The 17,119-nt window shown below is 43.1% G+C and overlaps 1 protein-coding gene across 1 annotated transcript; it reads left to right on the forward strand.

Moving 5' to 3' along the window:
• Positions 1 to 382: 382 nt before the first annotated feature.
• On the forward strand, positions 383 to 15,846 carry LOC307253728 (PDZ domain-containing protein 4-like; the record flags this gene model as incomplete). Its single annotated transcript, XM_080031872.1, has 8 exons — positions 383 to 442; positions 9,043 to 9,096; positions 10,119 to 10,429; positions 10,589 to 10,676; positions 10,771 to 10,869; positions 10,945 to 11,007; positions 11,652 to 11,753; positions 13,828 to 15,846. 8 exons carry the CDS (start codon positions 383 to 385, stop codon positions 15,844 to 15,846), a joined length of 2,796 nt encoding a protein of 931 aa, XP_079887998.1.
• Positions 15,847 to 17,119: the final 1,273 nt, after the last annotated feature.

Consider the following 17,119-nt stretch of genomic DNA (forward strand, 5'->3'; position numbering starts at 1 on the left):
ATCATAGTGAAACTGGATGATCTACAACATGCACATGAACTCAAACAAGCAATTTATTTTTGACCTGTGATGGAGACGGACATAAACAAATGGCCTTGCAGCTCTGAAACGATCTCCACTTTTAATTTGACTGTGGATTTTTACACTTGAATTGTGCACAAGAAAAGGTAAAGGAACATTGAGACGTCCAAGTATAAACGGTGTGTCCGTCCCTTGCAGGGATGTGGCGCGTGTTGCTCTGAAGGAGGAGCAGTGTAATACACCACAACCCTGTGAATGAGGGTGGGGCGCCTCTCGCCACTGCCACAGACAAAGACCTTGATAGAGGGAGTCCTGGTGTGAAGAACTGCTCTTCTGGACCTGCACCGTGTCAAAAGTCACAATGGGGTGCAACATGTGTGTGGTTCAAAAGCCTGAGGAACAATACAGGGTCATGTTCCAGGTGAGCGCCCAACGATCCTTTTTCTGTCTGACCTGTTTCTTGTCTCTTTCTTTCTTTCTTTCTTTCTTTCTTTCTTTCTTTCTTTCTTTCTTTCTTTCTTTCTTTCTTTCTTTCTTTCTTTCTTTCTTTCTTTTCTTTCTTTCTTTCTTTCTTTCTTTCTTTCTTTCTTTCTTTCTTTCTTTCTTTCTTTCTTTCTTTCTTTCTTTCTTTCTTTCTTTCTTTCTTTCTTTCTTTCTTTCTTTCTTTCTTTCTTTCTTTCTTTCTTTCAGTCCTCAAGCAAAAGCAATCCCTTGTGTAAAGTTGTTTTTTGTTTATTATTCTGTCCTTAACGTGGCCCCTTTTCTTACAGAGATGTTGCTGGGTGAGTGAGAATCATAATTGCCTTGAAAAAATATAAAAGTAATGCTTCTATCTGCAGCAACAGGAAGAAATGAACACAAGTTTATCACATGATCACAAACCATTACCTTATATAAAACAGGTTTGAATCCTAAATTAATTTAGCTTATATCAACCGCAGTTATTTGAATTGATGGAAATGGCAAGGAGAGCACCATCAGGTAATTCACGAATAAGTCAAACTCAAACATAGGCATAGTTAAATCATGTAAATAAACAGTCTTGGTAGATTGTACGTACATCATAAGCATGTGCACAGCCTAGAAAGCAAGTGGTAATCAGTTTCATACCTCTCGAGCAAAGGCTATTAATTGAAATAGTCATTCACTGATGATAGTGCCGATAATTACGATAATGATACTTCACAGTGATTACAATGATTGTGATCAGAGCAGAGTTAGCGTGTGTAAGATGGAGAGAGAGAGATAGGCTGGCGTGAGGGAGACTAGAGTGGTGCAGAGCCATGGAAGGCAGCAGGATGGATGGGTTGTTAAAGCCCAGCTAAAGTGTTAGGGGAGAGAGGGGTTGCCACGGTTACAGCCTCAGCACCACTTGCCAACTGGGACCGCGGACGGGATGTGAGTAAGCTCATCTGGCTGTACAGTGCCTGAGGAAGCTTCTGCCTACCCCAGCGTCTCCATGATACATGCGCTGACCAAAATAAACCCGGTGCTTACTAAGCATTAAAGATGCTCAACAGTACTCCTATGTGTATATATAGATATATGCAGCACACTACTTTTATTATTTGTTGCACTGGAAGCCTCGGCTGGGTCTGTAGCATGTTGGTGTTTGGGTCTGGGCTGCATCTGGTGCCAGGGGCGATGCCAAGAGAGAGGCAAACATTGAGAGAGACCGAGTCCAAATCTTTGCACAGCAGTGAGTCGAGGAGGGTAATAGAATCGAGATAAGCCAAACGAAAGAACGAGAAAAAAGTATGATTATTTTTTTCCTCAGTCAGAATAAATTGATTTTGCACCCTTCACGGAGCAGGCGTGAATGGAAGAACTTGACTAGACATATCCCAAGGGTGCTAGAAAAATGAATAGTGTGACAGATAGTGTGGTCATTATAAAAACCAGTGGAGTAGCATTCCAATATCAGGGACAGAGGTCAGCAGTAATGGCACTTCGCCTCGTGATCTTGCAATCCGAGGTCAACTGTGCCCAAGGGTTGTTTCCACTAGAAGTCTGTCATCCAAGAAATTCCATTCAGATCAACATGCACGTGTTTTTTTTCCCAGACGGGTGTGGCGACGAGAGGAGTGAGCGGTGATAGCAGGAGATAATGTGTACGGGGAGGAGATGTCATGTTGTATGCAAAGCTATACCGTGTTGAATGGTGGTTGAGTAAGTAAGTAGAGCAGACACTTGAGCGGTGGCTGAGCATCAAGTCTGCATATATTGTGGTCTGGTGAGCCTGTAACGACATGGCTGGACGGGAGCAGAGGAGCGTGAGACAGATGGAGGACTGAACCAGAGCCACAGAGATGCGGGCTAACACATTGCAGTGAAAATATATTCAATGAAATCTGGAAGTCTCCAATTAGAAAAGTGAGCTAGTGTCTGTTAACCAGCCATAAAAGTATAAATAAATGTATTTAAAAGCGAGGAAATCCACATTTCTACAGGCAGCCGAGCAATCACAGACTGCATGCTGTTAAATTCAATCACGTTTATTAAATGTGATGATTACAAACACAGCAATGCTTGCGGTGCAGATGGCTAATTAATCCAAAAGATCATGCCAAGCAAAAGATGGAGGTATACTCTGTTGAGTGATGAAAAAAACATCATGAAAGAGGACACATAATTACATTTCATGGCTTTTCCCTTTAGAGGTTTCGGCTTTGAGCTGTTTTCGTTAACTAACATGTTTAATTACACCTTCAAATTAGATGCAGTCTGCTGAGTAAATGTCTTCAGACAATAAATACAGCATTAAACAGCTCACATGAACATAAGGCAGGCAAACCAGGCTGTTTAATTTGACTATATCAAAACACTTTCTTTCCTCTTTCCTCTTTTTTTTTTTTTTTTTTTTTTTTGCCAAAGGAACAAAAATCATGCATTATACATGGGGCCTCTGCTACACATACGCTGCACACTGGTGGTTGGTTCACACCCATTGGCATGTTTCTGATCAATTCTGCTGCCTACAGCCCCAAGTGAAAAAAAGGCATGTTGTTGTTCAGTAAATGAATTACCGACTCAGTTGTAGGAACGATTTGCACATAAACCGTTTTTTGAGCAAGAAATTGCATTTTAAATACATTTTACAGAGTACCTGAAGCACTCACACACACTAAACCTCTGCCCCCTTCCCCTGAGCCCCTTCAGCCACTCCCTTCTTTTTTCTCTCCCTTGTCACTGTAAAAACCGGAGTCTGTTTCCGTGGCAACCTGCATCATTAAACAAACGTAATGTGCTTTTATTCACAATGACTAGAAAGAAACATGCTGACAGTCACGAGAGGAAAACAGACGAGAATCAATACATAACAAATGAGCTGCATGACATTCACGGCCAGTACGTGTGCTTGTGTGTGAATGACATGGATACCCACACGGGAACATGGTGGAGGTGGTCGAAATGAAGGGAACACCTGACAGTTGCCTTTAATGTGATGCAACGCAAGAGCAACTCATCAAACACTGAGCGTTATACAGTATGTTTCTCAGAGGTGTTATGCATTGCAGAGCTACTGTGTTCGGTTGCATTATACTGTCATGCATTAAATATGTTGGGCATGCTCCTTGCCAGTGGGATTGTCACCTTTGACCTATGATATAACATAATACTAAATATTGTTTCCCAGTTTTCCCATCAACAACACTTTACGTTGACTCGCCCTATTACGCATTTATAAGCAGATCATAACATTCTTTACAACTCACTACAATGTAGTAATAAGAAGATGTTTGTCATGAACCAAATGTTCTACAATTATGACTTCTATGAAGACATACCTGTAGTATATCATATAAAGGTTATGTTGTTTTGCAATTAGTTTTCTTTTAAAGCTCCCATATTATACACTTTTCGGTACTATTATACACCATATTATATGGTCTTAGTGGTCCTTAATACGTTTTTCTTTAATTGTTTGCTGAAAAAAACTTTCAGATCATTTATTGTACTATGCTGATGTTCAGCTAATCTCACAATGGCCTATTTTTTAAAAAGAGTTGCAGCTCCCCTCGTAAATATACAATCTTTGAGCTGCCCCCGCCCCCTGTCCGGAAGCGAAGCCAGATACGCCTCGCCCTCTGTCTGTCAGGGCCGTGGACCAATAAGAAATAGGGGTGTGGGCTGCATAGTGGAAGCTTCTGGCTTTCCAGTTTGTGAGGTCAGAAAAGGGGAAAATTCTGACTGGAGTATATTGGGGGGGAGGGGTGGGGGTTTCAGAAAGGGGGAGAGTGAGAACAGGAGAGATTGTTATTTGTTTTAATATTTTGGCAGTCTCTAGGCACACCGTGGACCCATGGATATGTTAGAACACATTTAAAAAGTGCATTTAGCATAATATGTGACCTTTAATAGAGCAGTATCCAGTTAATCTTCAGGAGGAGTTAAAGTTGCCGACAACTAGGCTACATCAAGAAAAACCCAACAGTTAATTGCATCTGCTTACAATTACATAACATTACATTACATGTCGTAATCCATCTATTAAAATTCTATATGCTGCGTATAAATGGCTGAATAGGCAAGGTCTAAAATAAATGTTCTTACTATGTCTTTGAAACATCTATCCTCTAAAGCAAGATATGTCACACGAATGCTCTGCCTTCTGTTGTAGCTACATCATTTAAAATGGAGCAAAGACAAATAATTAGTTTAATTAATTAGGTCACCTGACAAACGGCTCATTACCTCCACAGCGCCTTTTTATGTCCAGAGTGTGTCCATTTTTCTCAGGTAGAGTCAAGTGCATTCTAGCGTGCATAATGTGAATATGTATGTGTGAACGACCGCTAGTGTCCGTCGGGTTCCTCCTGCCCTTTCTCCTTGTAGACTTCTCAGACATGTGACCGACATTGAGCGGGAGACAAAAAGGTGACTGTGGTGGAGGGTATGTCACACTCATCTCTTATTTAATGGGACAGGAGTGATGGGAGAAAAAGACTGGATGGAGGGCCTTATTGTATTGTAAGGTCACACAGTCCGTGACATATCACCCTTTTATAAACCTACTCGCTCTTCATCCGCAAGCACCAATACAAACAGTCAGCCCATCAATTCATTTTTTGTTCTAACTGATGAATGCATTACATTACAAATGACGTATATTTGTATACACCATATAAACCGAGGCTTCATCACTTGATCAATTCAGAGAATGTTTTGAGCTGTCTTTTGAATCAATATATCTTCTCACTGTTATCACTTTGTAATAGGCCTAACCACTCCCTCGCTTGTCCATTGAAATTAGCTCAGTGATATCAAACAACAGAGGTTACCGCCGGAGCAGCTCAATTCCGTCTGCAGATTAATTGATTTTCCCAGGGAGGTGACTGCCGCAGCCTTCAAAGCATGGCAGAGGAGAAAAATCTATTACTGAACAAGTGGAATTCAATAGTGTTGGGGTAACGGTCATGCAGGGGGATTTCACATGAACACTGTAGATAACGCACCAGGTTTTTTTGGGGGGGGGGAAACTCAGGAAAAGATTCACAGTGTGGGAACATTTTCCGGATTAAGACTGTAATTGTTTGTTTGGGATAATGTGTGTCGCGGTGGAATAAGTCATCACCTACCTCCCTCCCCCCTAATACACTCTTTTTCATCCTAAACCGGTTCTTCCTAAAAGGGCTTTCAGATGAAAACTAATTATGCATCAACCACTTAGTTATATCCCATGGGCTTTACGTTGGTGCCTATGTTTACATACACACATTGAACCCAGAGCCAGGTTCACACGCTATTTACATTCACCCGGCAAATTCCTTGTAAGCTTGTTTTCTCCATATCTCTCCGGCATCATTACCCTCTCCTCACCTCCTTTCCACATTGCTCTCCATGCACTCCTTTCAATGTCTCTCCTCCTTTGCTTTCTCCCTCTACACTTTGAACTCATCTCTTTCATCTATACCCCCATACCCCCATCCAAATCCCCATCGTACACTCAGCTCCGCCGCTCATACCACCACCGCCGCTGCCTAGCCCCTGCTGTGAATTTTGGAGACTGTTCTGCATTACAATTCCATTCCTGACACAAATATACAGAATAATGGGTGGAGTGTGGGTATGGGAGTGCACTGTGGTTACATTGTTTGCAGAGCTTATGTCTCTTATAAATATAATGGTATGTATATGACCCACTAACCCAGAGATGAGAGAGAACGGCTCATGAGAGAGCTTAATGGATTCTCCACCAAGTCACACACAACAACCATTACCCTGCATGAAGTCGTCTTCAAAGCAATCTCAGCACCTCTCATTGATAATGAATGAGACCTCCCCTCACCCACCCACCTCTTCCCTTCTCTCGGCACTCTTTCAGTATTCATACCTGTCACTCATGGCCACAGAGCTGGGTCCTAATAGCCTCCCTTCATAATGGAGAGCTGGACCATGTGGTCACTGAGCACTGAGCTCTGACATTATAGATACCTCCTGTTGTTTGGCGAGAAAAACAAAATATTATGAAATGAGAGCTGAAAAAAAATAAAAAAGCACTTTTGTGAAGCTGTGTTTTTCTGGAATCTGACATTTGCTGCAACACTAATAGGCTTGTTGGCAGGTGCAACTAAACATAAGCCTACTTTGTAGTTTGTATGGTGGGTTACTTTGCTTATTATGTGGAAAACAGACATTTTCAGTTTGGTTTGAATATTTCTGTTGCTTTGAAGTCCAATTTATTTCAATACCACCAAAATAATTCACATGATTTATTGTCATGTGTAAAAATAAATACATTATTGTTGTAAAATATGTCCTCTCCCTGATGCTGTCAGTTACTCTTCATAAATACTAGAAACTAGTTGCATAGAAAACATTCATATGTTGGCATAGTTTCCTTTGTTGTTGCCTGCTCTTGTGATAAACCTTGTGAATACTAGTCCCCTTTTTCTCACTTGAGCCCTTGGCCCCCCAAAATGTTTGTGCACGTCCCTGCCAAAAGGCCATGTAGGAAGGCGGTATAGCTTGCTATTTTTTAGAGTGGAGAGGCTCATTAAGAGAGACAGCGAGATGTATGAAGGAACATTAGAGTGAGGAAGGACAAACACACACAAGGCGATGGACCGGCTGAAAATAGATGAGTAGTGAGCTGTCATCGCCTCGCAAAGGGACGTATCAGACAGAACTGCTGAGGCAGCAAGGCGTGGGAGACGAGAGGAGGGGATGAATACAGGAGAGAGGGAGGAAGAGTAAAGGAAATGAATGAATGTTAGAATGGCAGAAGACAGGCAAAAGGAGGAAGGATAGACCAGAGGGGGCAGTGGTGGTGATGGTAGTATAGCAGAATGTGGTGGTGTGGCGGAGACCACCCCCCCCCCCCCAAAAAAAAATAGGGGGTTTGTGGGGAGAAGGGGGTGAATGTGGCAAGGAAGTTCTTGTGCTTGGCTGCACTGGGGAACATTGATTTGACATGCAATTACTGGAAGGGGACAAGAGTAGAGAGAGAGAGAGAGGGACAGAGAGGGAGGGAGAGAGAGAGTAGGAGAATAAAGCAGGGTGGTAAAGATGTGGAGAGTTGCAGACAGCCAAGGTCAGTGACTGTGTGCGACATGAATGAGGCTCTAAGGCTGTCTGGTTTAGCAACTGCCTCAACATCATCATGTTACTGTGCTGTCTGTCTCAAATCCAGAGGATTTGTGTGTTCATTTGAAAATGTAGAAAAACGTTTCCATTTAATTGGCTGGTTCTTTCCATTTGATTAGAAAGAACAGTCTACAGCCATGCTAGCAGCTCAGTGAGGCAGTACTTTAAAAGAGTGGTGCTTTTGGCTCAATGCTTACAAATGCAATTTAGCTGAGGAAGGTAGAAATGTCATTAGTTTTGGTCTGAAAGGTGCAGTGTGTGAAGGGAATTGGCATTTTTCAGACCAGACTTGGTAGGAGTGGAACATAATATTCATGTGTATTCAGTATTTAATAAATTGCTTGAAAAAGTTCTAACTAAATACATTTTTACCTCATCACTTGATGTTGTGGAAAGACTTGAGGCCATCTTAAATAACTAGCTTCTTGTTCTTGAATGCCAACGTTGCTTTTGTAAATTCTCCAAATGGGTTGGTTAGCAAGGGAGCGTTGCACTCTAGAACTTTCATCACTAGATGCCGCTAGGATATTCCTTGATAACACACTGTACCTTTAACCGAACCAAAGTATTACGCAAAAGAAGAGGAAGAGCCAGCGTTACCATTTTAAACATGATGAATGTCTGATGCCAAACTCTGGTGACACGTTTCACTAGATACGTGAACATTTTGACCTGCTGGTGGCGCTAGAGGAAAGGTCAGGGGATCAACAAAGTCTTCAGGATTCATCCTCTGGCTACCATGAATGCCTAAACAAAATTTCATGTGAATTGGTCGCCACACTGCTGGCATACAGTTATAAATACTTAATGAATCTGTCTTTAGATTTGAGGGAATTCCTGCCTGATTTCAACAGAATCTGTTCTGCTTCACTAACCCCAAAAGTCAAATCCCCCAAACAGTTTTATATCCCTTCACCACATATATGTTTAATTATTAATGGCCCTTTATCTCCTTGCTATGAACCAGCAGTGGTGGTGAGAGAGGGGAGATTTGTTGTACTTTCTATAGCACAAGAGAGTCAGGCAGGACGCATATTGTGATGCTAATGTGAAGGCTGTATGATGACCAGTTAAACTGTGCAAATGAGAACTATTGAAATGAACTGTGAATGTCCACAATATTCTCATCTAGTAATGAAGAGGAAAAGGTAAAGGGAAGCTAGTTCCTCCAGAATAAAAATAAATGTCTATGTAAAATATATTTGCAGAGAGGAAGCATTTATAATTGAAAACTGTTTTACAGAAGAGTGCGTCTGGGAGGAAAATAAACCCCATTAGTATCTCTGTGTCTGTAAACCTGAATGGATTTTTTGTCCCCTTGAACTACCTGTGGTTCTCTCGTCTCAGTATAGCCCCCCATGCCGTTTTCAAACCGTTTCCAGCTGTAATGCTCTAACTCGATCATTTTCCTGCTTTTTGTCCCTCTCTCCACAGAAGGGGCACATAGGCAACACGTTGTGCTCCTTGGACGCTGACGGTCGATTAAAGGTCTCAGTATACAGCTGTCTGCTCTGCTCCTCTGTGTGATTATGTGGTGTCCAAACATTACTTTATTTTTGGTTTCTGTCATGTGCCTGTAGAAAACCCTATCCGCTGTGTCTGCTGTAGTGTATTGTTCTAGTTTTCTGTTGACTAACATGACATCAGTCTTTCTTTGTTTTAGGTGTGTGTAGCTGTAGTCCCCCTATTGTCCCCTGTGTCATTGTGAAGCAGCTTTACTTCTGTAAACAATCCTTCACACTGTCTGGTGAAATTATTAATATGGGTCTATGTGCTCCTTTCTGTCAAGAGGGCCCTGCAGTTATTCATGTCAGACTCTATCTAGTTAAGCTTATCATTGTATTCAGCCCATTCTCCTAATCTTTTCTTTTTGCATTTATTATTTTCTGTGTCATATGTAGGTCAAATTAGATGTAGAAAATCACTCAAATCACTAATTTCTCGCCTTGTTCCTTCACATTTATCCCTGCACCAATTCTGATTTAAAGCCCCTCCAAACCCAAATCCACCAAATCCTTCTGACTATGTCATTTTGGCAGTTAGTTGCATGATAGTAAGCATCTGAAAAGAATTAGGCCTATTTATCTAAATTAAAGATATTGTCATTTAAGTTTTAGAAACTTCAAAGAAATGCAGTTTAGAAGAGGGGGGCTATTTTCTATAGTTTTTATTACACAGTATTTTGAACCAATCATGGCAGTTCTCTGCCCAAAAAATCTACAAAAACACTGACTGTTGCCATGGACACCTTCTGAAACGGCCACGCCCACACTGACCTGTCAAACGGTCAAGACAGTAAAAAATCAGTTTTTCTATCTAAGCTTTATCATATTTATGAAAAAAAAATTCAATTAGATTTTTGTAAAAACTTATTAAGACACTCAACATTGATACCATATAGTGTTAGTTTTTCTATTTTTTTACCAGGTTTGCAGAGGCTTTAATTCAATTTACCCCTCCTTTTAAATTTTCTCCTCCACCGTTTGATCTTGCCTGTCCGTGTTTTCCAGGTGAATGGAAAGGAGCTGTCCCGCCTCTCCGGGGATCCCACCCTGGACATACGGGACCCCGTGCTGTCCAACATACTGTGGCGGGGGGCCCGCAGGCGCGCAGGCCTAGCAGCGCCCCCCGGAGCGATAGTGCCAGTGACCATGGGCATGGCCGACTGTGTGGACAGCTGCACACAAACAGACATCAGCTTCCAGCATATGTTGACTCTGGGCAAGAGCAGCCAGCATCCCTGTGGAGCTCCACCTCCACCCGACCCTCCACCATCCCCTCCACTCCCGCCGCTACTGGAGCCCTATCTACTCAATGAACTGTGAGAGGGAGTGTAGCATAATAGGCCTCTGCAGCATGTCCAACTGTCAGACCAGAATTCATCTGCTGCCTTGGTGCTCGTCCATGTTATTTCACTTTTGAAGATTGAAGCTGTCCCCAAATAACTGAAATATTATGTTGTGAATCTTGTCATTCTCAGCTTTGGAGAGCCGGTGTACTACGACCCCACTGACTACTTCGATATCGCTCAGCATGAGGTGGACAGGCAGGACGAGCTAGAATATGAGGTGAGAGCCCCTTAGCAACTCAAACTCTGGTCCATAAAGATGCCCCGCTGTTCTCTCTGACTGGCATCCTCAAACTTTTCTCCAACTGCTCTAGGAGGTGGAGTTGTACAAGTCTCGTCAGCAGGATAAGCTGGGCCTGACGGTGTGTTACAGAACCGACGATGAGGAGGACCTTGGAATATACGTTGGAGAGGTGAGGATAGTGTTATGAAAGTGTTTTTTCAATCCAAATACTTTTTACTCCTAAACAAATTTTCCGTTTCCACAGGTGAACCCAAACAGTATTGCCGCAATAGACGGACGCATCCGCAAGGGCGACAGAATACTTCAGGTACAGTTTTCCTACATAGTACAATAGGGCTGGGTGTTGGCAACACTTCACGATACTATACGCATCACCAAAAGTCGGTCCCGATATCATAAATCATGATACATTGCGATACGACGCATTGCGATATTCGGCTTTGTATTGGAAGGGGCCACTCTTATTTTGTCATCCGTGTCTTCCATGCTGCTTTTTGGAGCTGTAAATCAACACAGATATCACAAAAATAATATTACAAAATATTTCTGTATGGATCTTTTAGCACAGCCCTATAGGACAATGGAGCAAGAATTCCATTATATGGTATTACTGCATGAATGGACGCATTATCAATGCTAAAGGGTAACATAGCTCTAAAACACTTTTTGTTATGTAATGCATGAAACTGAGGCCTTAAATAACTCCTGGTTCACAAAAGACCACAGATTCAAGACAGTTTAAATCCAACCTTTTCCACATATCAAGGCAAACTGCAAATGGTACAGGATTTATTCTGAATTCTGAAGGTATAGGATTTCATTCCTCAAACTATTAATCTACAAAGACTTTTTTTTTCCTGAAATGAGTCATTTGATTAAATCCAGCCTCAGCATAAAGGGTATTTCATTATGCTACATTAGCTCAATTTCCCTTCTCTCTTTCTCTGTCAGATAAATGGAGTGGACATCCAGGACAGAGAGGAGGCGGTAGCTATTCTCACCAGAGAGGACAGCACTAATGTCTCTCTGCTCCTAGCACGACCCGAGATAGAGGTGAGGAAATTAGATATCCGTTCTTTGGGGAACACGAGCTGCAAGGGCCGAGCCTGAACACTGACCTAAAAAAAAATGAAGGGACTTCTATTTCATTTATCTCCCTCTCAATGCATCAAGAAATGAGTTTACATGCTTGTTAATAGAAGGTATAGAGCTCTGTGTGGACATCATTTTTTATTTCATTTTATTTATATCAACGACCATGTGAAAAATACAGTGCATCTCAAATAATGAGAACAGATGCTTAGATCTAGATTTAGATTCTAGTTCATTTACATCTGTAGTCCCTGGGCAGTTGAACAGTAACAATAAGAGAGCAACCTATCATGTCCTATACAAATGGACCAACTACCTATTTGTTTCATAGGAATAAATACTTAACAGGCTAAAACATATTAGAATATAACATACATCCAACATAGCAATGAGCTCGGGGAAGGATCCATTACAGAGAAAGAGCATATTGCACTGCTTTGTCCCATCCTGTGAGCTGACTTGTGTAAGGAGGCAGAAAAGCAAAGTGGTGCACAAACATGATGAGAACACAGATAGCTAGAGAGAGAGGGAAAAGACAAATAGTGCTTGGGCTCACACTGCTAATGTGGCAACCGCTTTGTTTCCCTCAAGGTCACCCTCCTAGCAGATATGAGGGCGTTGAAACACACACGGGATGCCCCCCTATAACACGCCTCTGCCGAATTACTTGAAAACAAGCAACTTGACACACGTCGACCCGACCACATTGATTTTCATTGCAAGCCATTGTAAAACAGCATCCGCAGACAGAGACAGTGGAAGTGAGGAAACAAAGAAATCTGTATGCCGGCTGCATTTGTGCAGAAGGAGCTAAAGGGCAGATTTAAGAGGCACTCATTAAAATGCTCTAAGTCGAAGACACATACACACACCGCACACAAATAACCTCTCCTCTGTTTGAATATGTCCTTGCATTGGGAGGGATGAGCGCACGTATAACCTGTGAAAGCCTGACAAGATTTATATTGCCAAGGCACAGACCCACATTAGGATTCAGGTGAGGCAGGCGAGGACGGAGAATCATCAGAGGGAAATGCACAAGCAGAGATTAAAGCCTGATCTGTTGTCTTAAGGGAGAAGGAGAGGGAGAGCTCAAGGGGTTTTTAAAAGAATGAGAATGAAGATGAAGATGATCAATATTCCCGTCTCGCAAGTCTGCACGCAGTTCACGTTCAAATCAAACCAATTAGTCCAAGATCAACCCAGCTCCGAGGGGAGTGAATTGTTTACTAATTTAAGCTTCTGCGGGGATCCCAGTGAAAAAAAAGGCAAAGTAGACATCAGAAACAGCAAAGGGTTCTTTACTCTTCTGGAAGGACATTTGAATCTTCCAATGTTGAAAACTTGACTGTGAAAAATATATCTCCTCACTGTCAAATTTATTTTAAGTCCTTTTAGATCCAAACATTTGTATTTCTCTATAGACCAATGACTCAATGGAAACCAAATGTTCCTGCAGAATAAAGAATTGATGTTAACATTTTATACAGCACTGGCTCCACCTAGTGAGCTAAAGGAGCACCACCCTTGTGTCAGTTAAGATATGTTCTGCAATTTACATTAAACTGCTATAATCGATATTTTTTACAGTAACAATGGAACCACTTACTAGGTTTAATGTGAACAGACAAACATAATGGCTTCAATCGTTTTTATATATAGTGGTTGTCTACCGAAAATGCAACTGTGGGAAGTCGAAGAAGATGTACTATATAATAAAAAACTAAATACATCTTCACCTCATCACTGGATATCATGGAAACACTTGAGGCATAGGTGGATGATTCCATCTTTAGTAACTCGTTTTCCGTCCTCGAAGGCCACTGCAGAGATTCTGTGAATGGGAGGGGTAGACTCGGAACGTTGCAATCTGGAACTTTCAACACTAGATGACGCCAAAATACTCCCGTTTAATACAGACTATCTTTTAAGATGTATAGCAACAATCTAATGCATCATTTTCCTTTGTCTTTTTTTTTTGTCTCTTCAAAATGAACTTCACACCTCCACTACCTGATACATCTTTACCTGTTAGAACGACAATCAGCTGGATCCAGACGAGCTGGACCTGGAGCCGCTGGACAACGCTGTTCACCTTCCCAGCAGCCACAGAGTGAGGAACGGCAGCTCCTCCATCCTCGGTGCTGGCCCAGGCGGTGTTGCTATTGGGGCTTTCCTAGGTAACCACAGCCGATCAATAAATAGGGATTCCCCCGATTTGCTCCACACAGTGCTGAGCAACAGCCAGGAGCTGGACAGCGGTGTGGGCCGTACGGATGAAAGCACGCGCTACGAGGATACTTCAGAACACGACCTCCTGGGAGACGACCACACTAGTGCCTCCAATACAAACGCCACCAACACACCCGGCAGCATGCGCAAGTTCTTGTCCGGAAGAGGGGACACTCCGCCCCTTCTACACTCCCAGGACCTCCAGTTCAGCACGGACTCCCTCCTGGGCCTGGACTGTGTCAACGGAGGAGGTCACATGGAACAGATTGAGCAATTGGAGAGGGCCTACGTGGCTGATCCCGTGAGGATGATGATGCCTGGGCTGACTGAAGAGGAGTGCGAGCGATACAAAGAGCTCCTGGAAATCAAGTGTTACTATGAGAAGAACAGTAATGAGCTGATGTTGCTAGGAGGTCAAGGGCCGGCACTGGAGGAAGGCGGTGTCTCTCTGGATGTCAATAGGAACGAGAGCCTGACGCAGCACGAGATGGCTCTTCTGGAAGAGGAACTGCGCCACTTGGAGTTCAAGTGTCGCAACATCTTGAGGGCACAGAAGATGCAACAGCTGAGGGAGCGTTGTATGAAGGCCTGGCCTCTCGAGGAGAAGAATGTAGCGAGTGCAGGAGCTAGTTGCTTGGATATCAGTGGTACTTTGGTCAGCGAGGAGTCTTGTCACCACGCTCTGTCAGATATCAATGAACTCCCAGAGAGGGACCGCTCGGATAAGGACAGCACCAGTGCCTACAACACCGGCGGAGAAAGTTGCAGGAGCACCCCTCTGGTCAACGAACAGCACCCTTCACCCTCCACACAGAGCCTGGAGGGAGCAGAGCCTCTTCTCCAGCTTCAAGCCTCCAATAGGCAGAGGGAGAGAGGAACCAGGGCCGACAGAGGGGCTGACGGGATACATGCAAACCTCAACCAAACCTACTCTCCCCACAGTCACAGGAGAGGATCTGAAGCTAAGACATCTAGCCCAGGAGTAAAGGTGAGGTCACTGTCCCGGGATGCAGGAACCAGGCGAGGCTCTGACGGTGGGCTGAGGCGTAACCACAGAGCCAATGGGACAACCGAGAGGGCTGGTGGTGGAGGCAGTGCAGATAACAGCCCATACCTGTCCCGCCGTCACACCGAACAAAAGCCACCTCAAAGATATCTGAGCTGCATGCAGCTGAGGTCTCCCTCCAACTCTGGACTAAGAGAACTTCAGAGAGATGTTACCATGGAGACCGGGGGAGACGCCAGCCCAATGAGCTTGGGTAGCACGTGTAAAGATGTCGCCCAGGCTCCAGGTACGGGACTCTTGCCCTTGTCCCCTGCCTCACCTCGTATGGAGTGGAAGGTGAAGATCCGCAGTGATGGCTCGCGCTACGTGGCCAAGCGTCCTGTGAGGGATCGCCTCCTGAAGGCACGCGCCATGAAGATCAGAGAGGAGCGCAGCGGCATGACGACCGACGACGACGCCGTGAGTGAAATGAAGATGGGCCGGTACTGGAGCAAAGAGGAGCGCAAGCAGCAGCTGCTGAAGGCCCGAGAGCAACGCAGGCGCAGGGAGTTCATGATGCAAAGCCGACTGGACTGTTTGAAAGAGCGGGAGAAAGAACAGGGTGGTGGGAGCAATGGTGGAGGAGGACAGCAGGGGACGACAAACCAGCAGGAAACCACCTCCATTTTGGAGTTGTGCCACCGCAGGAGCATGAAGAAGCGCAGTCGCAGAATCCTGGACAACTGGATCACAATACAGGAGCTATTGGCCCACGGGTCACGGTCTGCTGATGGGAAGAAAGTCTACAACCCCCTGCTCTCTGTCACCACAGTCTGAGAACAGATGGGAGAGAAAGAGGCAGTAAAAGTTAAGAAAAAAAGTTAGAGATACGTGCCAAAGTGGTTTGACAGGGCTTATAGGTTAACAACTAGCTGCTTCAGTACAATGTGGCACAAATATGTTTCTGCAGGGAAGCAGCAACATTCGCAAACACAAAGTTTGTGAAACCCTAAAAGTTTATGAGGGTAATATAAAGTAACAAGTTAGGACCCAAAATGATGTTGAGTTTGGAGAAAATGTCATGACCTAGACTGCCAGGGTTTGTATCGTCCCCCACACATAAAGACAATACAAACATTTAAAATATCGTTGATCGAATTGAAGCTGCATTTCAGAAAAGTATTCCGTAATTATACAGTTTACAAAACTATACTACATATTTGAAATACAATGTAAGCTATTCCTCTTCACTTTTGTCTGGTTGAATGGACCGAAGCCAGTCAGGAAAACGTTTTAAAGCCTTTTTGTGATGCTTTACCTATCACATAAACTGCAGCCTACCAGCTTGCCACATTTGAAATCCTGATGTCACAGTCAATGCACAAGACAAAGAGTAAGACTATAATGGAGTGATAGTGGAAAGAGTCATAGACACATACAGTGGAATCAGAGCACAGATTAGCATTAAGAAGTACATCACCACTTGAGAGATGGCACCACCTGCTGTTCATACTTTATAACAGCGGTACACAACTTTAAAGCATCTTTGTTGGTCGTTTTTCTGATTGACAGAAAAGAAGACAATGTAAATGTGGGGCTAAGATCGAAGCAGCTGTGAAAACATTATGAGAAAAAGCCACTACTGTGCCATAAAACCGTATATTTGGTGTGTGTAAAATACTTTTGATTGAGGACATTTTCAGAAGAACATTGTGTGCCGGTTAATGTAATTGACATTTTTTTATTTAATTTTTGCGGTGTTAATGTACATATGGTTCTTTTGTTTTCAAACAGGAAATGCAACATCATACCAGATGCTTTTTGCTAATGAGGAGCTGAGCAGGTGCCTTCCTTTCAGGCAGACTTGACTGTATAGCATAATTTTCCAAAGTAAGAATTCTGAAATATTGTTTTGAAGCAGAACTAACAGGCTAACTGTTTTTTAAGAAAACAAATCAAAGCACAGGGCAACATTGGATAGTTGCATTCAAAAAGGCACAATCTGTTTAAATGGATCGAAATATAATCAGTATTTTCTCAATTTGCCATTTGCAAGTGGTCTGCTTTTTCCAGACCAATACATTTTAGTCAGTATGCAATATAATTAATT

The sequence above is a fragment of the Ammodytes marinus genome, assembly GCF_949987685.1.
Source record: "Ammodytes marinus genome assembly, chromosome: 7".
Classification (NCBI taxonomy): domain Eukaryota; kingdom Metazoa; phylum Chordata; class Actinopteri; order Uranoscopiformes; family Ammodytidae; genus Ammodytes; species Ammodytes marinus.